At 39.9% G+C, this 26,291-nt stretch overlaps 1 protein-coding gene across 19 annotated transcripts in view; it reads left to right on the plus strand.

Annotated features, from left to right (window-relative positions):
• Window positions 1-15,066: 15,066 nt before the first annotated feature.
• ROBO2 (roundabout guidance receptor 2) overlaps window positions 15,067-26,291 on the plus strand; it is a 644,167-nt gene continuing 632,942 nt past the window's right edge. For all 19 annotated transcript variants that reach the window (XM_084645672.1, XM_084645685.1, XM_084645684.1 and 16 more), the window contains exon 1: window positions 15,067-15,990. In XM_084645672.1, coding sequence (XP_084501798.1) covers window positions 15,936-15,990 — 55 coding nt within the window. In that variant the 5' untranslated portion in view covers window positions 15,067-15,935. The remainder of the gene's footprint in view (window positions 15,991-26,291) is intronic.

A 26,291-nucleotide genomic window follows, 5' to 3' on the forward strand; every position in this document is an offset into this window, starting at 1 on the left:
TTTTGATTGCCAAACATTTTATGCACAATCTCTATAGTCTTTAGTTGCAGGATATATAAAATACTACCACTAAAAGAGTTAGTATGTAAGCTTCCTGGTACTTGGATTTTATTTATTAACTTTTTGGTCATTTACTTAAACATATGAATGAATAAAATAGTTTAATCCACATTAATCCATAATGTTTGGGTTAAACTTTCAGATCGTTCCTCTCTTGGAGAAAGTTTCCTTTAGAAAATGGTTATAGTCCAGAGCACTTGTTTAGTTTATCATGTACAGGAGGCACATTTTTCCCCACACCATGGTACAGGAGTGCTTCATTTTTGTTTAGCAGAATCGTGTTTTTAAAAATAAGTCCTATAGCTATATGAAAAATTTAGATAGAAAACTAAATTACATCAGCAGTGGGAAAAAAAATCATATGACTGAAACATCAATTCTAATTTAAAAGAATTTCTGGAGACAATGCAAAATGTAATTCTGTTGCTGAAGTGAGGCAAGACTGGTCTGGGACAAAACTAATATAGGAATCTGACAAATAATATTGTTGTTAATCCACCGATATGTGTAACTAATGATAAAAGTGTTGACAGCATTATCTTGCAAAAAAGAATTCTTGCCTGATGCAAGAATTACAGCCCACCACTAGAACCAGGCAAGAGCCCCTAATGTTGTTAGGCTGCCAGCATGCTGATGGACCAAATTCACAGGGGTTGACGTCTTCATAAACCAGGAGCTGCAGTCACACCAGATTCGTGGTCTAGCCAATAAATTATTACAATTGAAGACATCCTAGAAGATAACCTAGAAGATATCCTAGTATGCAGTAATGTGACAAAGTTGAAGACACTTCAGAGCCAGTGATGATAAAGGATTTGAGGGTGAGAGGCTACTACACAACAAGTATCTTACTCCAAAGAACATCATTTCAAAAACCATTTTCAGACATAAAAGACAATACTGTACTTACCTATCATGATATTTCCAGTACACATGCTGTTAACAGGAAGGAACTGGATAGTTAATGACATAATAAATCTTGCATTGCCAATGATTAACATAAACATATTATACTGTCAAGAAGGAATAAACACACATTTCACATCACAGAAACCTCTGACCTATGAAGTATAGATACATGTACACATACATAAACAATATATTTTTATTTTGAGAGATAATTAAATGGTAAATATAATGTAATATGATTAGCAATTAACCAAAAATTATATTTTCAAGTTCACACAATTGCTACTGAGAATGTTGCATGTGTAGTTTAATAAGAAAGTGTATAACATTAACATTATTGATTTATGTAAGTGTATGGGCTTCACTTTGAGACTTATTAGTGTGTCAGTGTGTGCATATATTTGCCATTCATTAGGTTTTATGGTGTTTGGCATTTACTGATAGAATAGCATTTATTTTTGGTCAACATTATGGCGGTGGTGTGGCTGTGATGAAATTTGCATTCTTACCTTGTAAGCATGATATGTTTATCTCTCTCATTTAGGCAGTGTAAAATTTAATGCCCTCCTCCATTTCCTTGATTTTAGATGTTTGGGTTTAATGGGTGATGTAATGATTATATTGTGGTCACTTAGGGTGACCAGATGTCCCGATTTTATAGGGACAGTCCCAATTTTTGGGTCTTTTTCTCATATGGGCACCTATTACCCTCCACCTCCTGGCCAGATTTTTGACACTTGCTATCTGGTCAGCCTATCGTCACTTAGCGACCTTAATGCTTTTTTACTGAAATTATGGTTTTGTTCTTGTTGGAGTTTCGTAAGTGTGTAGGATTTTTGTTTTTTACAATTTTCATTTTATTTCTATTTTGTAAGTAAATACAGACAGGATAATTTTGTTTAACTTTTAAAAAATGGGATGGACAGGTCACCAGAATTGATTAAATTAAAAGAATTAAGGAACACGACTGGCCAACACAATAATGCTCAGGTATGCACCTTCACTGTTGTCCCGATTCTGATGTCCTTATTCGTGTGGAGGAACATCTTACTACACAAGTGATCTATTTTTTTAAAATTAGGAATACGAATAAAGATCTGTTAGAATCTGGTTCTATGTAGCTAACTTAGTCAGGCATGTATGCACAGCCCAGCTTTCCTTCACGTAAAACATCAATAAAATATACTAAGAACACTTCAGCAAATTAAATGAATAGTGGATGGACACCTAACTCTCTTAGGCACCTTTGCAACTCCACAACTCTCTCCAGTGACACCCCCGGGCCTTTCTTACTCTCTCAGAAAATGTGTGCAATAGTGATGATTTATACTTCATATTTTTTCTTTTGGAGAATACTTTACAAAGGTGGGAAAGCATTATTAGTACAATTTTCAAGTGAGCTAATTTCAGTAATGGCAGAGATTTGAAACCATTTGTATAAGCAGTACTGAGGTCTCATAGAGAAGTCTATTGCCTCAGAGTTAAGGGTTTCTGGCTGCAACACAAGTTTCCCAAGGTACCGCTGGCCAATCATACATTTCTGACTCTTCCTTTTCTGAGGCTTTAAAACAAAACAAAATATTTGACTTATGGTCTTCTGTGGTACATGATTTTCTGCAGCCTATCAAAAGAAGACCTAGCCTTTCCACCCGTGCATAATTTTCAATTTGATGGGAAAGAAATAGAGAATCTTCTACCTTTTCTTCAGAGCCCTTTTTTTTGATGGGGGCCAAAGTTTCCCATCTAGACTGCGGTAGGACTAAAATCCAGGAAAATTAAGAGTTTGTCCCACAAAGTGAATGTCCATGATTTATTTTGCTGCTTGCCAGGTTCAGTTTCCGTAATTGGCATGGGTATATATCAGAGAGATTGGCTTTGACTGTCTTCCCAACTTTACTCTTTACTTTCATTTTTCTGTGGTATCCTCAAACTCTTTCGTATGTAAATCGGTTCTTCTTGCATATTAACTTTCAAACTATTAAACACTGGTTCATCTACACAAGAAAGAAAATCAGTACTATATCTCTTTTGTCAATATGGTATCCTAGAACTTGAACATTTCGGGATCTAAAATATCATCCTGTGTCATTAATCATGTTTCCCATTGACAAGTTTGTTTGTGGTTGTTTGCACAGAAATGTTCAGTATATGCGTGTGTTTTTTTTTCATTCAGAATATTTATTTGGTCAAGCAAATCCTACAACTCAACTTGATGGCATTTCTCTGTTTGTCAGTCTGTCTGTTAGGATGTAACACAATAGATAATCTCTGACCCCTGAATTCAATCAATACCAAAATTCCAGGGAGTGTTCAAAGGCCAGAACTCTATATTGATTTTTGGGGTAAACTGGAAAACCACAAAGGGAAATTGGGAGACACATGGAGCCCCTGGCATCTGGTTAGCATAGACATCAGCTTCAATCAGGTCGGAAATTGCCTACAGCTGATCAAAGAACTGGTTGACTGTAGTCACTAAGACTTTCCAGCATAACAACCACCCCAAACACACTCTGCCCACTGACCCAATAGATCTTAAAATGTTGAAATCCTAAATGTCTGTCTCCCAGACAGAAAATAAATAATAATGTTAGGAGGAGTGAGGGACCCTGGAATGAGGGGAAGGGGAGAATGAGGGACCAGGGTAACAGGGGACTGGAGGGGAGAATGGGTGATACATAGAGCCTCTGGCATGGAGGGAAAGGGGAAGACAGAGCTCCTGGCTTGAGTGAGGGGAGAAAGGGGATGCAGGTAGCCTCTGAAATAATGGGGGATGGGAAGATGGCACACATGGAGCTTGTGGGGAAGAATGAAAGGAGCCCCTGGTGTGTGCAGTGAGCTCAGTCTACAGAAGTAATGACGTGTGCAGTTCTCTAGGTTTAAATTCTCTTTGCAGCTTTCCAGAATGGCTAGTTTAGAAATACCTTCTATTTTGTTTTCTAGTGTTGTGAGCATACCATACACTGGTAAAGAGTGCAGTTTAGACTGTACCGTCTATATAAATCCTCTTGCTTAAAGAAAAAATGGTGAAGGAGGAGACCTGGGATTTTCTTATCTGCAGGAATTTTTACATCTAGATATTTAGGAGAAGGTTGGCATTAGGAGACTATTAGAGAATGCTCTCTTTTCCTTTACCTTTGATTATCTAGCTCTCAATAGGAGTCATCAACCAACAAAGCCCCTTTAAATTGCAAAGAATGTCATTTGTTGATTAAGTTTGAGAAAAATCAAGCAATTTTTCTATTGATACCAGCCTTATTTGTGTGCAGTTACACAAATCCTGATTTCTGCATTCTTATGAAGTATGTTTAAACAGCTAACGTATGGCAAATGTGGCCTTCTGTGCTCAGAGATATCTATACATGGCTTTGCCTTCAGCAGTTTACAGTCAATACGAATTCAACATGCTTGAAACATAGTTTTTGTATTTACTATGATGACAGGTATTGTACCTTTCCTACTGAAGACTATCAATTTTACCTAATACTGTTGTAGGTTATAATCACAGAGTTCTAATGAATGATATTTGTATTCTGTTGTTATAAAAATGCTACTGCTCTCCTCAACTCCATCTCAGCATATCTCTCAGGACAATATACTGCCTCCTTTTTCTAAATAGGGAAATATGGTCTTGCAGTCATTAGAGAGGTAAATAATTCTTGTATGAACACACCACCCCTCCCCTGACAACTCTCCCTCTCTCACTCCCCTAAAAAAACCTCCCCTGTTTTTACATATAAAACATTCTTTTACTAAGATGTACTTGTGATTCCTGGGATTCTGTCCAACCTGTAAAATCATAGAATCATAGAAATGTAGGACTGGAAGAGACCTCGATAGGTCATCTAGTCCGGTCCCCTGCACTGAGGCATTACTAAGTATTAACTAGATGATCCCTGACAGGTATTTGTCTAACCTGTTATTAAAAACCTCCATGTGATGGAGATTCCACAACCTCCCTAGGTAATTTGCTCCAGTGCTTAACTACCCTTGCAGTTAAGAAGTTTTTTCTGAGGTCTAACCTAAATCTCCCTTGCTGCAATTTAAGCCCTGTCCACAGTGGCTAAGGAGAACAATTTATCATCTTCCTCTTTATAACACATTTTACTTGAAGACTGTTATCACGTCCCCCTTCAGTCTTCTCTTCTCCAAATGAAACAAGCCCAATTTTTTCAATCTTTCCTCAGAGATCATGTTTTCTAGACCTTTAAGAATTTTTGTTGCGCTCTTCTGGACTTTCTCCAATTTGTCCACATCTTTCCTGAAGTGTGATGCCCAGCACTGCACACAATACTCCAGTTGAGGTCTTATCAGCGCTGAGTGGAGTGGAAGAATTACTACTTGTGTTTTTGCTTACAACACTTCTGCTGAGATATCCCAGAATAATGTTCATTTTTTGCAACAGTGTTACACCATTGATCCATATTTTGTTTGTGACTCACTATGACCCTGAGATCCTTTTATGCAGTACTCCTTCCTAGGCAGTCATTTCCAATTTTATACTTGTGCAATTGATTATTCCTTCCTAAGTGTAGTACATTGCACTTTTCCTTATTGAATTTCATCTTATTTAATTCAGTTTTTGTCTCTTGTTTGTCAAGATCATTTTGAATTTTAATCCTAACCTCCAAAATGCTTGAACCCCTCCCAGCTTGGTATCATCTGCAAAATTTATGTGTGCACTCTCTGCCATTATCCAAATTATTTATGAAGATATTGAATAGAACCAGATCCAGGACAGGTCCCTGTGGGACCCCACTTAATGTGCCCTTCCAGCTTGATTGTTGTGAAGCATTGATAACTACTCTGAGTATGGTTTTCCAGCCAGTTGTACACCCACCTTATAGTAGGTTCATCCAGGCTATATTTCTCAAGTTTGTTTATGAGAACGTCATGAGACAGTATCAAAAGCCTTACTAAAGTAGACGTATATGACATCTACTGCTTCCCCCCATCCACAGGGCTTGTTACCCTGTCAAAGAAGGATTGATTTGACATGATTTGTTCTTGATAAATCCGTATTGACTGTTACTTATTACCTTATTTTCTTTTATGTGCTTACAAATGGATTGATTATTTGCTCCATTATCTTTCCAGGTGCCAAAGTTAAGCTGACTGATCTTTAAGTCCTTGGGGTTGTCCTTATTCTCCTTTTCATAGATAGGTACTATATGTGTCCTATTCCAGTCCTCAGGTATCTCTCCCCTCCTCCACAAGTTCTCAAAGATAATTGCTAATGGCTCAGAGATCTCTTCATCCAGTTACATCCTAGAATACTTAACGATTTCTTCAGGCCCTGATGACTTGAAGACCTCTAGCTTGTCTAACTTGTTCCTTTCCTATTTTAGCCTCAGCTCCTGCCCCATATACGCTGATATTCACAATGTTAATCGTCCAATCATTGCTAACTATTTTGGTGAAAACTGAAACAAAAAAGGCATTTAACACTTTGGTCATTGCTGCATTTTCTCTTATTGTCTTTCCCTCCTCATTTAGTAATGGGCCTACCATGTCTCTGGTCTTCCTCTTTCTTCCCATATATTTCTTTTTACCCTTTATGTCCCTAACTAGTTTAATCTTGTTTTGTGTCTTAGCCTTTCTAATTTTGTCCCTCCATGCCTATGTTTCTTTTTATATTCATCCTTTATAATTTGACCAAGTTTCCCTTTCTTGATGACTCTTGAGTTTCAGGTCACTGAAGATCCCTTGGTTAAGCCAGGGTGTCCTCTTACCATACTTCCTGTCTTTCCTATGCATTGGTATAGTTTGCTCTTGTGCCATTAATAATGTCCCTTTAAACACTACCAACTCCCCTGAACTCTTTTTTCCCTTAGATTTGCTTCCCATGGGATCTCACTGACCAATTCTCTGAATTTGCTGAAGTCTGTTGTCTCTATTCTGCTGCTTTCCCTCTTATCATTCCTTAAAATCATGAACTCTTGTAATTTCTTATTCATTTGCACCCAAGCTGCTTTCCACCTTCAGATTCTCAACTAGTTCCTCCCTGTTTATCAGAATCAAATTCAGAGTAGCATCTCCTCTAGTCACTTTCTATGCCTTCTATAATCAAAAGTAGTCTCCAGTGCATTCCAATCTGTGCCTTGCTGTATTATTTTCCTAACAGGTGTTTGGGTAGTTGAAGCCCCCATCATCACCAAGTCCTGTATTTTGATGATTTTGTTAGTTGTTTAAATAGTCTCACCCTCCTTTTCTTCCTGGTTAGCTGGTCTAAAGTAGGTCCCTGCCATGACATCACCCTTGTGGGGTTTTTTGTTTTAACCTTTTATCCTTACCCAGAGACTTTCAACAGGTCTGCCTTCACTTCTACCTCAACATCAGTGGAAGTGTATACACCTTTGATATAAATGCAACACCGCCTCCCTTTTTTACCTGTTCTTCCTGAACAGGCCAAGTTTCTGTGATATACCCTTCTGTTCCAACCCTTCACGCAGATCTCCATGTCTTGGACTTACCTGTGGGTTTTTGTCCCTTGCCCTCATTGAACCTAGTTTAAAGCTTTCTTCACTAGGTTTGCTAGTCTGTATCCTAAAGTGCTCTTCCCCTTCCTTCACAAGTGAAACCCATCTCTGCTCAGCAGTCCTCCTTGGAACAAGATCCCATGGTTGAGGAAGCCAAAGCCCTCCTGACGACAACATCCACACAGCCACGTATTTACCTACAGACCTCTATCCTTGACCAGAAGGATCTATGAGAAAACCACCTCTGCCACCAACGCCTTCACCCTCACTCCCAGAGCCATGTAGTCACTTCTAATCTGCTCAGGATCATACTTTGCAGTGTTATTAGTGCCCACAAGGATGGGCAAAATCAGGTAGTAGTCAGCGGGCTGGATGATCCTTGACAATCCCTTCATAATGTCTCAGATATGGGTCCCTGGAAGGCAGCACACCTCCTGGAATGCCAGGTCAGGCCTGCGGATGGGTGCCTCAGTCCCCCTTAGAAAGGAGTCACTGACCCCTTCATTTCCTCTTGGGAGTAGTGGCCCACTCCTCCTGAGAACCTCCCAGCCTTGGCGGCACACTGCTTCTCCTTTTCCACCTCTGGATGAAATTCCTCATCCCCTGTTGCCAGGGGAGCATACTGTTTTTTTATCTCTGTGGACAGTCTGTTGTCCACTACAACCTACAAGAGGTGGCTCTGGGGCCAAATTCTTTTACTGTCTTGACTGCAGCATATTTTCTTTTGTAAGAAATAAAATTATTTTCTCAGAGAGTTATGAATGGTGTTTAAGACCCTCAACAATCCATAATTGTCCATTATGTGTTATCATTTCAATTACTATATAAACATTTGTGCCTATATGCCTGTTAAAATTTCATTTAAAAAGTAAGCAAATCCCATGATTTTGTAGGTAAAATAGTCAAAAATTGTGACAGAAGTGTATAATAGATCTTTTAAAGGCTTTTACACAATTAATGAACAGTGGCTTCAGAAATTAGAGGTACCGTACAATGTGTGTCAAAAATCTTGTTAGATTAATTCAGATGTTTTCTTGTCTTGCCACTGCTCTATATAGTAAATGCTGGCTAAACATTACTGCACTCTACCAAAATGAATAGCCAATGCATATTTTAACTCATCTACAGCCATACCAACCTGGGCTTATGCTATATGAGACCTCATAAACTAAGCAGGGTTGGGCTTGTTCAGTACTTGAATGATAACATTTGAGGATAACTCCCATGATTCAGGACATGGTGGTGTTGATGACAGGTGGCTCCCTACCAAACAAGGGAAACACCGTGGAAAGGGAAAGAAAGATCCACAGCTCTTAAGCTTCCATTACTCAGTCATGTTTTCCTCTATTGAAGGTGGAGCCATTTCTGAAGTGGGTCTGGGGAACTGCATGGTTTGCCAAAACTGTGGAGACTGGGATTGAATGGAAAATCCACTGAACTTCCACCGGAGGGATGTACCTCTATATAAAGCCTGCATCCAGTAATATAGCTTCTTTCTGCACTGGGTGTCTATACACAGAATGATATCCCCTCTCCCTTACCCATCTTCCCACTCACTGTGGAAAAGCTACACCAGGAGAAATTGTTGCTCATTTGAGTAGCAGTAATTCATGATGGTAAAATAAATTATAAAACCTGACTACCTATAGGGGGAATATGCAAAATAAAGTCCCTGACACCCCTTAACTTACTTGATGCCCTCAGCTGCATGGAGAGGAGCATCACTTCAGTGATTGCAAAGAGGAGAGGAACACATGCAGAGACGGAGCGTACTACTCATGGAACTTTCCCCTCAATATGGCCCTCTGACTAACCTTCACACATTGTATGCCTTGCACCTCTTTTCCATACCATACAGAGTGAAGCCTATGGCTGAGTCAATAACGAACCAATACTGAGAACAGTCACAGGAGGGCAACATGCAGTTCAGTGAGCCATTTTTCAGATGAAATTTAAAGAGTTATTGTAACACCGACAGACCCCGGTCGTTGGATTGAACCTGGGATCTCTGGAGCTTACTGCATGAGCTAAAAGCCATACAAGCCTCATTAATCTCTCTCTACGTGATCTCAGTGCCACTAGATGAGATTGAGCACCACACCCAGGGGGTGTGTGGGTTACATAATGTCCTGGACACTTGTGGACATTGAAGATCTCATGCCATTTTCAATAACAGTGTGGGCAGTCTTGGCCAAATTCCACTTTGGGGAGCTACCTACCTCAATTCTCCCCTGTGGTTTCTGCTGGATATCTATCTTCTGTACCTGGAAAGATAATGGAGCAAATAATTAAGCAATACATCTAGGAGATAAGTAACAGCATGGAATTGTCAAGAACAAACCTTGTCAAACCAACCTGATAGCTTTCTTTGACAGGGGTAGCAAACTGTGTAGATAGGTGGGGAAGCGGTAGACAGGGTATATGTTGACTTTAGTAAAGCTTTTGATACTGTCTCACATGGCATTCTCATAAACAAACTAGGGAAATGCAAGCTAGATGGAGCTACTATAAGGTGGGTGCATAACAGGTTGGAAAATTGTTCCCAGAAAGTAGTTATCAGTGGTTCACAGCCATGCTGAAAAGGCATAATGAGTGGGGTCCCGCAGGAATCAGTTCTGGATCTGTTTCTGTTCAATATTTTCGTCAGTGATTTAGATAATGGCATAGAGAGTACACTTATAAAGTTTGTGGACAACACCAAGCTGGGAGGGCTTGCAAGTGCTTTGGGGGATAGGATTATAATTCAAAATGACCTGGACAAACTTGAGAAATGGTCTGAGGTAAAGAGGATGAAATTCAATAAGGACAAATGCAAAGTACTCCACTTAGTAAGGAACAATCAGTTGCACACATACAAAATGGGAAATGACTGTCAAGGAAGGAGTACTGCAGAAAGGGATCTGGTAGGTCATAGTGGACCACAAGCTAAATATGAGTCAACGATGTAGCTGTTGCAAAAACCCGAACATCATTCTGGGATATACTAGCAGAAGTGTTGTAAGCATGACACGAAAAGTAATTCTTCCACCCTACTCTGCACTGATTCGGCCTCAACTGGAGTATTGTGTCCAGCTCTGGACGCCAAATTTCAGGAAAAACATGGACAAATTGGAGGGAGTCCAGAGAAGAACAACAAAATGATTAAAGGTCTAGAAAAGATGACCTATGAAAGAACATTGGGTTTGTTTAGTCTGGAAAAGAGAAGACTAGGGGGGACATAACAGTTTTCAAGTATGTAAAAGGTTGTTACAAGGAGGAGGAAGAAAAATTCTTGTTCTTAACCTCTGAGGATAGGACAACAAGCAATGGAGTTAAATTGCAGCAAGGCAGGTTTAGTTTGGACATTAGGAAAAACTTCCTAACTGTCAGGATGGTTAAGCACTGGAATAAATTGCCTAGAGAAGTTGTGGAATCTCCATCACTGGAGATTTTTAAGAGCAGGTTAGACAAACACCTATTCGGGTTGGTCTAGATAATACTTAGTCCTGCCGTGAGTGCAGGGGACTGGACTAGATGACCTCTCAAGGTCCCTATGATTCTAAAGTAGTTATCTTTTTTTGAGATAGGGAGATTTTTGCATAAGGAAAACTGAGTGAGTGCTTGCCTAAGGTCATGTGTCCTGTCCTAAACTGTTGTGTGATATACTGAGCTGTGCTATTAACTAGCCTGACATCGAAAAGGGGGCTGCAATTCAGTGTGGGTGAAGAGAACCTTTTAAATATAGAATTGGAGTCTGCAAATCTTTACTGATATTACACCCAAAAAAAAAATAGATTCAAAGAGCATTATTATGTGAATGCTCAAAAGTTAGGAAAAGCCAGAATTAAGGTTGCATGTATAATCTTAATCCAGGCCCCTTGAGACCGCCTTTAATTACATGATCACATATAATTTTTTCAACATGACCCCTGCGTATTCAGTGTATAGGAGGACCTGCTTTGGGGATGTAGCATGGTAATCTTAATTCTGTCATTTCCTAACTTTTTTGAGTGCTTCAGCTGGAAACCTTAATAATGTTCTTTGAACATATTTTCTCTCTGTGTAATTTCCTAGGTTTTTAAAAAAGAAAACTGACAACACAGAAATTTCATGAGGTGGTATCATAATGTCATCCACATTAGTCATCAGTAAAGTTAGAACCACTAGATCTACTGCCCACACTTGTTACTTGAACTAACTCTGTTCAGTTCTGCCAGTTTCCTTTTTCTCACTGCCTGTACCCAGCAGGGGGCCATTGAGAACACAGGAGAGACATGTGCCCTGATCTCACTTCTAGTGCCTGGACCTAGACCTGGCACATCCTGAGCCAGCCGGGAACTGCCATTGCAGGGGAAATCCTGCTCAGCAATCTCTAATCCGTGCTGAAGCATGCCCAGTACAGATGGATTGTTTGGAGAATTAACCTGCTAAACCTTAGCATGTCTCTGCTGAGCACAGATTCATAGACATGTAGGGCTGAAAGGTTCCTCAGGAGGTTATCTAGACCAGTGCTACTCAAAGTTGTGGTCCGTGAACTGGTGCTGGTCTGCGAGCCATCGGCTGCCGGTCTGCGCGTACATTGGAAAAAAAAATTGCTGGTCCCCCACATCAGAGAGCTTGAGAAGCACTGGTCTAGACCATTTCCCATGCTGAAACAGGACAGGCAAACTGCATTTTTTTCAAGGACTTATAACTTGGCCAAATTTAGGTGGATATTCACAGGGAAGGCAAAAGGAATGTCCCTGCCACAAAGACTACTCCCTGCCAAATTCCAAGTCACTTCTCCAAACCATGGTGGTATCAGAGCTTCTCAGCTGGTTGCCAGGATTTTTTAACATAGGCAAAATGTGTTTTTCCTTAGCTCTATTCTTATAAATTGCTGAACTCTTTTGGTTGAAATTTTCTAAAACAATTCAGACTGAGACAGACCTCCAGCTTTGAAAATTTCAGCAAAAAAGTTTAAACTTTGGCAAAGTTATAAGCACCTGGAAATAGGGTCTTATAATGGGACATGTTTGGCAACCTTAAAAAGCAGTAGTACCAACCTTCCCTGTATTAAACAGTCTATTGACTTCAGTGGGAATGCTCAAGTGAATAAATTATAAGCAGTGTGGCTAAGGGTTTGTAAGATTGTACCAACAACTATAAAGTGATTTGGTATATTTCAAATAAATATCTTGACTTTATCAGAAAAGCACAAAAAGGATCTTTCGGTGAAGCCTATTTCTGATTTTAAATTCTCTGTAATAAACAAGTCAGTAACTTTAACTGATAAAATCCTTGAAATGTCCATTGCAAAGGGAAATATCGATTAATATTGCATGTCTTGTTCTACATATTGCTGTAAGACAAGTGATAGATGGTTTTTCAGGATTGCCAGTTCAGAAATACATTGACAAAGAAGACCATTTTCATCACCTTACCCTAATTAGCTTTAATTATAGCCTCCTATTCAAAATAGTCTTTAGATGTATTAAAATATATATTTATCTGCAGGGCATATTATAGGATAATGTAGTCCCCTGGTTTACATAAATAGGTTGGAACTGTCATACAGTTTTGTATCCAACAGCTATAGCTTGTTTACAGATGGCACCCAATACACTTTTCAAAATTTTATATTGTAAATACATTTACACTGCCACTTTTGTTGTTTGTATTCTATCTGTGCCCTTTTAAAGCTAATTCCAGATAGACTTGGACCGCTCAGTAAAAGATACATATTTCACAAGTATTCACTGAAATAAGCTCTAGTGTATTGTTTACATAAATGTAGTGTAGCTCCTGAAATGAGGAAGGAACTTACTAAAACAATAAACTTCTAGTACATTTAAAAAGGAAAATGCCACAGTAAACTGACATGATAAATACGATGTATTCAGAGAACAAATTCACCATGTGCCAAGGCAAAACATACATAAGAACGTAAGAAAGTCCTTTTGACAAGACAGCATTGTTAATCTTGGTGAAGCAAGATTAATTCTTCCCCCTCCCCCATTTAACAGGTTTCTATTGTAGCTCTTTAAAAGAACCTTGAGCCTCAATATCCCTGTTAGAAACATAACACCTATCTAAATTCAAGAGAAATGTGTTCATTGCTGTAGTACAGTGTTCACTGAAAAATGAATGGAAAGTAATACATTAGTTTCAAGCTTTTGCAAAACATGTAAAAAGGCTTTCAGAGTACCATGACAATTTACTACAGTTTTCTATTCTAGTTCTTCAGCACTAGTATTTCTATGGGGTGTGTGCACACTGTGCTGTAAATAGGACATTGATGTTAGTGTACAGAAATATCCTCTAGTCAGATATGATATATACATACACGTCTGTAAATAATCTCTCTCTGTAGCTATACAGAGGTGAGTGTGTGTACAAAAGAGCACGATCCGAGATTACCTGGTAGCACAAAAAGCCTAAACAGAAACAAAAGAGAGGATATTCAAGAAGCAAAGAGAGGCTGTTTTCTGTTAGGTTCCAGTAGGGGGAACTAAAGATTCATCGTCCAAGTTTCCTTTTGGCTCAGGGACCTGTGTGTGTTCCTGTAACCCACAGTGCAAACATCAAATAACTACCAGCTAGTCTGTGATCACACGTGGTCTCAACCACACTGTTTACACTAAAGACACTGGAAATAATCAGCCCCCTTTGATCTAACTGTGTCTTTACCTGATCACCTTTTGTTCTGCGCTGGTAGATTTCCTAATGTAGGTTTCTGTCAGGGGTTCTGTTCCTACTTTAATTTGCTCTTTATATCTTTCCCAACCCCCGGTTCTACTGAACGCTCTTTTCTGTAGCCTCCCTCCCGCCCCCGCCCTTTTTGACTGAGATTCTCTTATCGTCCCCTAAGCTTTCCTGGCCGAACCATGTTGGGTTTCATATTTTCCCCTCCGTTAACCCCCTCTCAGGTAGGATCAGCTAAACTTTCCCCCTCTCCCCGAGGCACCCGGGGGCGGAAGAGCACCAGCGAGGCCTTGGCCAGACCTTGGGACCGCGGTAGTCGTGTTTTGTGAAATGAACAAATGCTCCAGCAATGCACATTGGCGGGTCAGGCCAGGTTCCTTTTTGGAGCCGGGGCCGAAGCCCTTTCCCCAGGGGGTGGGGTCAGAAGACAAATCTGGGGGTGGAGGGTGGGGAGGAGGGGACACCAAGGGGTTCACTCCAAGGTGTTGTGTGCATGAGAGGGATAGCTCAGTGGTTTGAGCATTGGCCTGCTACACCCAGGGTTGTGCGTTCAATCCTTGAGGGGGCCATTTAGGGATCTGGGGCAAAAAATGGGGATTGGCCCTGCTTTGAGCAGGGGGTTGGACTAGATGGCCTCCTGAGGTCCCTTCCAACCCTGATATTCTATGATTAGAGAGGGGGACTGCTTCCAGGAAATCACTCACCGAGAAAATTACCTGCCCATTAAATGGGGCGCAGCGAGGAGCAATCATGTAAATTCCCCCTGTGCCCAAGTGTGTGTTTGGGGGTGGGGGGCAGCTTAGTGGAAAAGAAAGGGACCGAGAGCTGCCTAACGGTATTGCCACCCCCCCCCAGTCTCTCGAGGAGTGGGTGTGGAGTGCAGCGGTTTAGTCCACACCCCACCTCCTCCCTTCCCCAGGCAGACGGGGAGCCGCGCTCATTCTCCTCCCCTTCTGTGCAAGTCGGCGGGGCCGCCGCCGCAGAGAGGAGGAGGAGGACGGGGACGGGGACGTCTGGCTGCCGAGGCCGCCTGGGCGAGCGGCAGCGGGAGGGTGCTGCGCTCACACACAAACGCCCGCTGTGCCTGACACACACTCGCCGCCCAGCTCCGCTCTTTCCCCTCAGCCTTTCCCATTCACAACAGCGCGGCAGCGCCTGTCCTGCCGCTCACACCCTCCTGCAGCAGCAGCAGCAGCAGCGGGAGCAGCACGTTGGAGTCACTCGGCTCAAGCAGTTCGCTCTTTATTTCTCGTTGGGGTGGGGGGTATTTTGGGGGTGCTGAGGGAAGAAATCCCTGCTGCAGAATGTTGCCTAGCCATCCCTGAAGGAAGTTAGGAGAGGAACTCTGCAGATTGAACTGATTAGAGAGAGAGAGAGAGGCAGAATAGCCAAACTCAACCAATGTTTTTCCTGCAAAGTGCTGAGAAGTTTATGGAACACTTTCTAGGAATCAGGTCCATTTTCAAAGTATTTTCCCCCTGTCTTCCGGAGAAAGAACTTGGCTTTGGATTGCCATGGATCCTAAGGAGAGTCTTAGACACACTTGAATAATTCCTCTGCTTGAGCTGGACTGGTGGGAATTTAGGAGGCTGTGTGTGCAAAGCAGAAGCCTTTGGAGCTCTCTTTGCTAATCTGGATGGATCTAAAAGTGTCATCGTCAAGACCTTGCCATCTGCAGCTTTTGCTTTTAAGATTTCCCCCTTCACTTTAATTAGCTGCTAGGAAAGTCTAAACTTTTGGACCTACCTCGTCTTATTTTTGGGTACTTTTTTGTGTCACTCTGGGATTGGTGTCTCAAGCCATCTGGATTGCTTTTAATATGTCAAAATGGGTCTGCTGATGCCACTCCTGCTCTTTGGATTTGTATATTTTCAAGTTTATGGTAAGTTCCAGAAAAAAATCTGTCATCTCTTTTTGCAGCATTTCTCTTCATCTGAATTTGATTGGGGGCAGCACACGGATGATAGTAGTTAGCATTAATGTTATAGGATTTAAATCAAGTTTGTTTCTGGTAAAGAAATAACATTTAATTAAAAAGAAGGGGGGGGGGAGCATATATGTTTCCAATAAGCAATCCTTCCTATTTGCCAATTTAATGGAAAATAGGTCATGAATGGAAGAATATCAGTCTAAGCTAGAAAGGAAAGAGAAGAACCCACAGTCGTAAATCTCTTGGAGGAAACACTGTGTTTCAGCTTCTGTTATTTTGCCTGGTCCTCTTTCTGAACTTTTAGGCAGAGAATCGACTGATTTAAAACAGGGTAACTGTTCTTTGGATTCAAGTGAGGTGAATTAGAAAATTGCAGTTATGAGCTCCTAAACGATCCGCTTGTGTCTGTTGCAGGCAGGGGAATGTATTAAAGGGTGTGAAATCTGACTTGTAAGATGTGGTGTTGGGAGGAAACTATAAAAAGTAGGTTTTAGAGTAGCAGCCGTGTTAGTCTGTATCCGCAAAAAGAAAAGGAGTACTTGTGGCACCTTAAAAACTAGTGTGTAAGTGGGTTTTGTTACTAGAGAAAAGTACTGTATGGAAGCCAGGCTTTTTACAGGGGGAAAAACCTCTGATGTGAGTGTTCAAAGATTCAAAGGATTCTGTCCAGGTGCTGTAAGTGTCTCAAATACTCTTGCTTAGGTTTTCCCTTCCCCCCGCCCCTTTTGATCAGTTTCTGTATATTTACCAATTATCCCAGGATTTTTTTGTGTGATTAAACTCAGCAGCATGTTGGAGAGGGTTTCTTTTGGGATTGTGTTACAGTGTTTGTTGTGGTGGACAAGTGAAGGAAGCTGAGGGGTAAAAAAGATTAAATCAGCATTATATGGCAAGCAGACTGTAATTTAATAGTCCAGAGACATTGGTAAAAGGATAGGATTGAAGCATTTAAAAAAGCATGGTTTGCTGCTGTGCTGAACAGTGCAGAAATACATAGTATGTTACAGTATTTGTTTGCACACAATTGGAGAACATATGCATGTATTAGAAGTCTTATGTGTGTGGTATGTAGTGGTACCAAATGTTTGGCTATCTGCCTATTTTGGATCATTTAGATATTAACTTTAAATAAGCTTTTGGACACTAGATTAATTCACTGTCTGGGACACTGGCCATTTTTGCCTGTCTGTGGGAGCAAACTTTGTTGCAGGAATCTGCTTCTTAAAAACATTTAATATATCAGAATCAAAGTGAGGCCTCTCTATGAACATGCAGTGATATCATCTTACCTACTGTAGAAATTGTTTGCCATCATGGGCAACTTGAATATCTCTGCCCAACAGCACAGCAGTAGGCAAAACACACAAATGTAAAGCTAAGAGCAGGATACATGAAAGTATTACTTCACATGAGTTGTATAATGTGCCTTGCAATTGACACTTCAGTTTGGCCTGTTGATAAGAAAATAAGTTTCTGCGTATGGTATGTTCATCCTAATCAGTATGCAACATCTCACAATAAAAGGATTTTGATAAAACACTTACCTCTAGCGTCATTTGTTACAGGTATGGGATTTTTTCCTATGAAACCAATCACAATTCACAAATCTAAGGCAACCAATGCAGAGTGTGTGTATGTAATATAAAAACTGTAAACATCATACTACAGACATGTAAATATTAGTATGTGTTTAAAAATTGTGTGTATCTAGAAGGAATATAATTAAAGTGCTCAGTGGAAGTGACAGAGGGAACCAGAGGAGCTTGGTGTTACAGAATGAAATTAACATACCAGGCTGTTTGGAAGTATATGAAACAAATGCAATTAACTAGCTTGCTGGAACTACAGAAGCAAGACATAATTTATTCTGTTTTTGTCATGGGGAACACAACTAGAACCTTTGTTCTGATTTAGCATTATAGGAAAAGGGAGCGAGCAGGTGAAGCGGATAACTAAGTCAGCACTGGACTACAAATAATGAGAGGAAATTGCCAAAAATAGATGTGTCTCTCTCTCCTTTCATTGGAAGATACTGCCAGGGTAGCATCAACATTGACTACATTAACAGGGTTTTAAAAATACAGTTGTGTAATGCCTTGTGGATAGCAGCACATCATGACAAACTGCAGATAAGCTCTTACTATCAAAATGGCTAACAAGTGACTTTGAAGAAACACTGACATTCAACCTTGGCATGTTGTCACTTTTGCCCCCACAGATGCATAGCTCTGATCGTAGCACCCTAGGGTAACATGGTGCCAACAGTTGATTTGAAAAAAAGTATTACAAATAAAATTAAAGACCATTATAATGAACCACACCCACATTTGGGAATAATTGAATTGTTGCTTAGAAAAAATCCTCAAACGTTGAGAGAAATAAAACAAAACTTAAGTCAGCAGCCACTCAGTTGCTGTATAACTGTGGTGTTTTGTTTTTTTCTTCCTCCTTAAAGGCTCACTCTTAACATACTTTCTTGGCCTGAATTTCAAGTGGAGAGAAACCTCCAGTAGGGGTTGAGAGAGATTGGCTATTCTTTCCCTTGCTGTGACATTAGTTTTGTTCAGTGACTTACAAGTAGCACTACACAGTTCTATGATGGTGGTGCAGATTTACGTGATACATTTTCTTTATGCTTTTGTTGTACCAGAAAATTGCAGTGCTCCAGGAGTATGACAGAAAATCTGTGCCTTTTTTTTATTGTTCTTATGATTTTCCTGCAGCTCTGCTCATATCCTTTTGCAGTCTGCTCAGGGAATAACTATAATCCCCCCTTTTTCCCGTTGGTGATCAATGTTGGGTCCAATTCTGAAAAAAAATGAAATTTCTTTTTTAACACAGTGCACACCCAAAAATAAACCAGTTAAAGTCAGGGTTAACACTGCTGATTCCATATAATTTTCTTTCATTGGTTTTTCTTTCAAGCTTTACTAATGATTTGCAAAAAAGCTGCAAAGACTAACAGGAAAGTTCTTAAACATTCTAGTTTGTGAATAGCTATAATTACACATGGATATTAAGCCCTGCCCAGTATTCTTATTGGGCCAAATTGAGCCTTGGTTCAACTCATTGCCTCAGTGGAAGTTGTAACTTTTTATACCAAGACTCAGTTTAATCCATTGTCCCGCTGCAAACTGCAAATGCAACATTTCCATCTGATTGATGGTGTTAAATAAACACATGTACAAATAACGCTTTACGAAGTACAATTTTATGTTCCCTTAAAATTCTGGAGGTAAATTTTTGAGGTATTTATTTTCATAATGAAAAATATCTACAATGGAGGTTCAAGCCTTCTGCCTCCTCTTTGCATAACTCCCCTTTTTCAACAGTAGGGTTAACATCTGTGGCCTCATCCAGATCACAGCTGCCCATCAGAGGACACAGATTACATATAAAGCTAGAATATATTCTTCCAATGGGTATTTGTGCTGACAGGGTCTTGATCTCTCATGTGGTTTTTGCTGTTGATGGATAACCTTTGATTCTGTGGAATGTATGCATTTTAATGCATTAAGAGTAAAGTGCTGTTTAGATATATAGTTTGCCTCTTTCCTTTACTCTGGACTTCCTTCCTTAGGCCCTGATTCAGCAAAGCACTTATGCATATGCTTGAGCCCCATTGATACAAATTCCTATTGAAGTTATGGGGACTTAAGCATGTGCTTAAAGTTAATCAAATGTTTAAGGGTTTAGCTGACTAGAGATGAGCTTATGTGCTTGGATGCTTTGCTAAACTGGGAACTTAATATTTGCTTTCTCTACTTTCCGTACAGTAATTAGATATTACAGCAGCATACGTTCCTGTGCAAAGATAGGAAATGAGAAAATTATCATGTTGCAGTAGCATTTCCAAGAATGAGTGTGTGTGTAAAAGGCAATGTCTTTACATAGTGAATTTGTTTCTTTCCTTTTTAGGTAAACTCATCTTGGTGCACAATAAAAGGATATGATACAAGCAGTTATTGTTTTAAATCTCTATCCTACCTCTTCTGCAACAGCTCAGTGGATTGCATGTGCCATTAGATCAGTCCTTCCAAAAGTAGCCTTCTGTGTAGGGAGCAGGCAGTGTTGCTTCTGGAAGTGTCATTTTAGCAATACAACAGATTAATGGATTAATGGGCTGTAACCAAACAACTTGGCAGGCTTCAAAAATCTATTTAAAAAGTGAGAGAGGCATGGAGGGAAATTCAGGGGAGAAGAGAAAGTGCAGGCTTGTTTGTATGCCTTCTGAATAGGCCATCCAGCAAGTGCACTTCTAGGACTCAGCATTCAGGATGGCAAAGAATTGATACGAAGGGTCACAGCATGGCTCAGAATGTGCTTTGTCCACTGCTGAAATCTTTAGTTTAAATTACTAAATGTAGCTTGATGCATTTTATCAATTTATTACCCTGGAGTTACTATACAAATGTTGATCTCTGCTAAATACATTGTTAACAGGTTCAGCACTTTCTATTTTATCCAGCCTAACACTGTCAGGTTTTTTCTGTGATCTCAACTGGCCTGGTTGCTCTTTCTTTGGCTACCATCTGGTTCCCCACCTTCCATCCCAATCCCCCCCAGTTCCATCCCAACATTGCCATAGTTGCCCCATTGCTTAGAAATCATATTGATGTTACTTCTCTCTTGCCAGCAGGCTAGCTTACTAGTGCTTGTTTCTTCATTTCTATGGGAATCTCTCCATTTTGTGTTGCAGAAGAAAGGAAGTATTCACACTTGCCAAATAAATAAATGCTTTATTTGCTCAAGCAGAAATGTTATTCCTTGTATGTGAGTGAGTGTTGGCGAAAATACAGAACATTTGTTCTTGTGGAAAGCACTGTACAAAATCCTGTAGGTATTGCTTGTAGTCTCTGGGTGAAATCCCAAGCCCATGGAAGTCCGTGGGAATTTTGGGTGTGCACAGAATGCAGAAATCTGACCGTAAATCTGATCTCAGAGATACATTGGGGAAGGAGGAAGGTCCTTAAAGAGGCCCAGTTCTGTAAACTTTTACCCATGTAAAGTGATTTGTTTGACTTGAATAGCACTATGTACATGAATTCGGATGTGCAAAGTGAGGCCTTATTTTGTCATCTTTGGTCTCAGTCCCCTCTTCTGTTACTTAGCATACACCATGGATATCTGCTCTTGTCCAAAAACAAGAGCAAACTGTAAATTTCTGTCCTTCCCTCCAGTCCTTTCCTCAACAAACTAATTATTCCCCTTTTGTTGTTTATACTTATCATTAATGTATAAATTAAACAAACAAACAAGTTCTGTTCATTTAAAACCTGATTCCTGATGAGAATTTTGCATTGACCTGGAGCAGGACCTTGGAAAGGAGGTGGTATATTGAATCACTGTAAATAAAGCACTGGTTTTAGTTCAGAATGTGATATTTGTCAATGTGATTTACCTGTTACTATGTCTCCGTATCCCTGGCAGACGTATTATCAGGTATGTGTTCCCTTTTCATTGGGCTCTCAGAATAGAGTAAATTTAGGGTCCCCAAGTGAATAGAATTATGACCTGTAAGACTTGAAACAAGAATGTGAACATGCACTGCAAACATTGTAACTAATTCTCTTTTCTCCCCTCTACATTAGCAACTATTCAGAAAAAGGTCTTTGTTTTATTTTTAATTTATGGTCCACAGACTTAGTTTGTTGAATTATTTTTCACTGGCCTACTGGAGGCAAAGAGTCCAGGCTGAGATTTAAAAGGTTATACAGAGTACTTTAGGACAACAGGGTCTTTATGATGTTGTAGATTTGACGCCAGCTTGATTAAAGCCAAGGCATTCAAAGTCAAGGTTTGATACTCTGACCATAATTCACACCATTGAGAGAAAACACAAGGCAGAAATGACAGGTGTTTTGCCTTGAGTTCCTCTTTTGAAGCGGACTTTATTGCATATGCTATTCAGGACTAGATAGGGGCTTTTGCAGCCACCATTGAACTAGGTGTGCCTGCTCTGGTGGGAGCTACTGGGGGCACAATGTGTTTTTTGGGAAGCGTGCTGAGGAGCTGCAATGACTGCACCCTTTTAACAAGTGCAGCATGAGCTTCACATAGTGCTAGTTGTAGCCTCCAAACATTAGCAGTCTTGGAAATAGGGTAGCCATGATCCAACCACACCCTTTTTACAGGTGTGGAGCACCTCAGGCTTCACCAACTGTCTTTCTTCCTTGTACTTAGGCTGCATAGGCACTCAAGTTCTTGATGCCTGCCATGGGGGAGAGAGATTAAAGTAGGGGAGGACTATTTTATGGATTCTCTGCTCCACGCCCTGTGCTGTGCTGTCATGCAGCCAGTCACAGCCTGGATTTTAATTCTGTAAAAAGAATTCCTCATACAAAATAAGTGTGTGAACAATAACACACAAATATGCACCAAGCACACATACATAATAAGCTGACAGTGCCTGTGTGGAGCCATTATGCTTTAGCAGGAAAGTCCTTATTTAGAATCCATGGACCGTTGTGATATGACTATGGTAATTTAAAAATGTTCTGGCAAAAATTACTAAACTTCTGCATCTGTGTTCGATTTTAATCCTTTAATAAACCAGCTGTTTGTTTATTTGGCTAAATGGTTTCTTTGTAAACTTATTTAATAATAGCTGTTATCTACAGCTCTTCACAAGGTAGAGGTTTTGCTTCACCAGGTATTAAGTTAACATTCTTTTTGGCTTTGCTCCTGAGTGGATTTGCAAACATCCTCCCCCAAGCAAAGGTTGATGTTCAGTTCAAACAAAGCCCAAATCTTATTATGGTTATCTCAGTTGAAGCCACAGAATTGTCTCAAAACCATGCATTTTCCATAGTTACCACAAAGTTACCATAGTTGCACAGGAAACCATAAATTGGCCTAGGTTTGCTGATAACTGAAGTTCATGAACATTGGCAGACCTTTGGGTGAATGCAGTGTGAGTTTTGACACAAAGCCTAAAACCAAGGGAGATTGTATGCTTTGAGTTTTCACGATGTATGTTGTGCACAGCTCTCTTGGACTCGTGGAAATGCTACCACAACTTTAATTGCACATTAAAACTGCTTGTTCCTCAACATTGACAGGGGCACTTTGTATTATTACTCACCATTCTGAGTTTAGTTTGGAGCAAACTTTATGATGTGTGACACTCATATTATCTCCCTCTCTATTAATGAGACTTCATTGTACCCCTTCAGTTCCAACAGACTTCTGCTAGGTAACAATAATAACAACACCCAGCTCTTATATAGAACTTTTCAGCAGTAGATCTCAAACTGCTATACAAAGAATAGCACTATCCCCATTTTACAGTTGGCAAAGAGGCAAAGATAGCTGAAGTGACTTGCCCAAGGTCAAGAGAAGGCCAGTGGAAGAGCCAGGATTTAAGCCCAGGTCTTCCGAGTCCTAGTCCAGTGCTCTATACTCTAGCCATTGATCTGGCAAAGCATTCTTCCTACTCAGTCACAGGGTCATTGTCAACATTCCCCATCTTAATTTTCTCAGATGGGTTTAAATGGAGCAACAGTTTTCTTGGCCTGAGATATGGGAAATACACTGTTAGCCTGAAGTGCCAAGATTCAAAGTACTATCTCTTTTCTTACAGAATGAAGCAACTACCTAGATGATTAAGCCACTATTTCCGATGTGGTACACAGTCTTTGAATATGTATTTGTGCATTGCCTATGCAACTGCAGTGCAGTGTGCCAACACGAGTAGGCTTTATCAGTAATGTGCTTGTCATAAATGTACATCAGGCAAATAATGCAAAGAATAAATGGCCAGCAGCAAGTTGTAAAGCACCGTAAGCTCTGTAGTTCACTTCTGTTAATCACTAGCCATTGATTTCAGGAGAAACTGAGTGGAAAAAATGTAACCTTTTTAAAACCAAAATGTCAGGTAACTTATATCAGCCAGCATCTTTCTCCTGCAAAGTGGACTAGAGGAACCCTTCATTTGGGAGTATCAGAGGTACCTTTTTACTGCTGTGAAAATGTCAAGAGTTAAGTAGTAGTTATGAGAAGTATTTTAATGGTACATCAGACTTGTAATCATGGATCTAAAAGCTATAATTCCATATAGTTTTTCAAGGTGCTTACGCTTCCATGGCCAGTATTGCTTCTTCATTGGCCAAAGGGAAAGAGGAGTTTTAACCTATAGCACTGTATGTTAGATCTGTACTGGTGCAGAAAGTGTGGATGCCTGTTTTCATGGCATACATTGATTTATAATTGCTTCAGCCTGAGATTTATTGTTTTGGAAAGTGGGAGTGGGAGATCCTAAACTTCACACTCTGTAGACACTATGGACCAAATTCTCTGCTGGTATAACTCCATTCAGATAAATGTTCTGGTTCATTTTTGCAAGTATATGGTTATATAATACAAATGAATTTCAGTGCTTTAACTTGCCTTTTGACAACTGGGACAGTCATCAAGTAGGGAACATTCTCTAAAGACACAAATCTTGGAGAAAGATAACTTATAGGTTGTCACTGGACTTTTACCTCAAACTATTGCATTTGTAACATTTCCACATTGGAGTTTAAGAAATTTCAAGCCAGTCAATATGATGTGTCCACTCATGCGAATGTCTGAACTACAAATTTGTTCTACACTTTTCTTCTACTTGAACTGATTTCATCTTTGTAAGCAGCACAATGTGGCATGCACCTAATAAGACCAGACAGTTTATTTTTTAAAATTCAGCTCCACATAGGATAAAATCCAAGCTTTTGGAATATGGGGATTTTTTAAAAAAACAGCGTACAATCCTATGATCTTTAAAACTGTGCCTTTGAAAATGTGCTTTATGTATGTATGTGCATGGCTGTGTGAAAGAAAACATCTCCAGAAACACAAGGGAATATGTGCAGTTATGGGCAAAAAAACTGTAAACATAATAATGGGGATTTCTGGAGCACTGAATTAAAAGAAAATGAAATACCTGACAAGTAGATAAATAGATATTTAGTTAATATGGATTGTTAAGATTCACATGAAACAGAATTGTTTAGTGATTACTGAATCCTTTTTGACAATCAATCAATTTAGGATCAAATGGAATAGAACATGTGTCTGGCTTTGTATGACCCCGAATTCTTCTCTTCCCCCTTTGAGCAGACAACATGCCTTTTCCCCTAAGTGATATTGGTTGCTAGGAGAAGTTCAGTGGTCTGGCTGCCTCTTACCCAGCAGTAAAACCAAAGGGTGTATTGAGGTAGAGTAAGGCGCAAAGCACGGTATTGGCCATGAATCATGAGTTGTCTCTAATATGTCCACTTTGTTCCCACTTTTTCTTCAAAAACTTTTGTTTTTACCAATACTGTTTCTATTCAACCATCTTCTATAAGCCTTTCAGAGAGCGGGAAAATTGTGCTGCTGAGAGACCACTCAGAGAAACAAAAAACGGGGTTGAGAGTTATTCATGGGGCCACATTAGTGACAATGCACAACTCAATGAATAGCTTCAGTCAGCTGCCTTTAAAGTTGAGTGATTAATACCTTCTGTTTTTGCTGGGGGTAAAAGGCACTCAGAAAGGTCTTCCTACTGGTTCTGCCAGTTTTCAGCCAAGATTCTGACCACGTTCTATGGAACTGTTTGCAAAGAATTTTCTCAAACCGTAAAGTATATAGCTCTCCTGAGGCATGTTTTAAGGTTTCAAACAGTGGCATATCCAATTTAGTTAACACTAACAGGACAAAATTATTAACAACATGCTACAGTACAACCCTATTTATTTAAAGCCCTTTAATTCAAAACTCTTATTTATCAGTCTCAATCCTATACCCTGGTGTAAATCACTTAACCAGTACCTCCCCCAAATGATCTGAAACATAAGTTACCCAAACATTTTTGGATTCCCCTAAAATCTCGTGCATAAAGATGATTAATTTCATTGTATGGCTAGACAGTGAGATGCCTATGAATAAGAAAAAACTGATTTAATAGTCATAATTCAGGACATTCCCACTTTAAATAGTGTGCTTCATTTGCATAATTAAAGTCTCATTACAGTTATCCCACGATTTTTGTGAAGTTCCCTAAGAAAAAGCTATGAAGATGGAGCCTGAGGTTTCTCATGTGCTATCCTATGAAGATGAGACCACGTGATTACAAACAATTGGGATTTGTACTGCAGAACTGATGAGTGACTGGGATCAGAACAGCCCTATGCATAATTTTTTACAGGAAAACTAGTAATTCAAATGCAGAACCATATTGTGGCTAAGGATCTTATTACTAATTTGGAATGTCTTGGCTATTCATTCTCGTG

This window comes from Lepidochelys olivacea (genome assembly GCF_965140295.1).
Source record: "Lepidochelys olivacea isolate rLepOli2 genome assembly, chromosome: 1".
NCBI lineage: Eukaryota > Metazoa > Chordata > Testudines > Cheloniidae > Lepidochelys > Lepidochelys olivacea.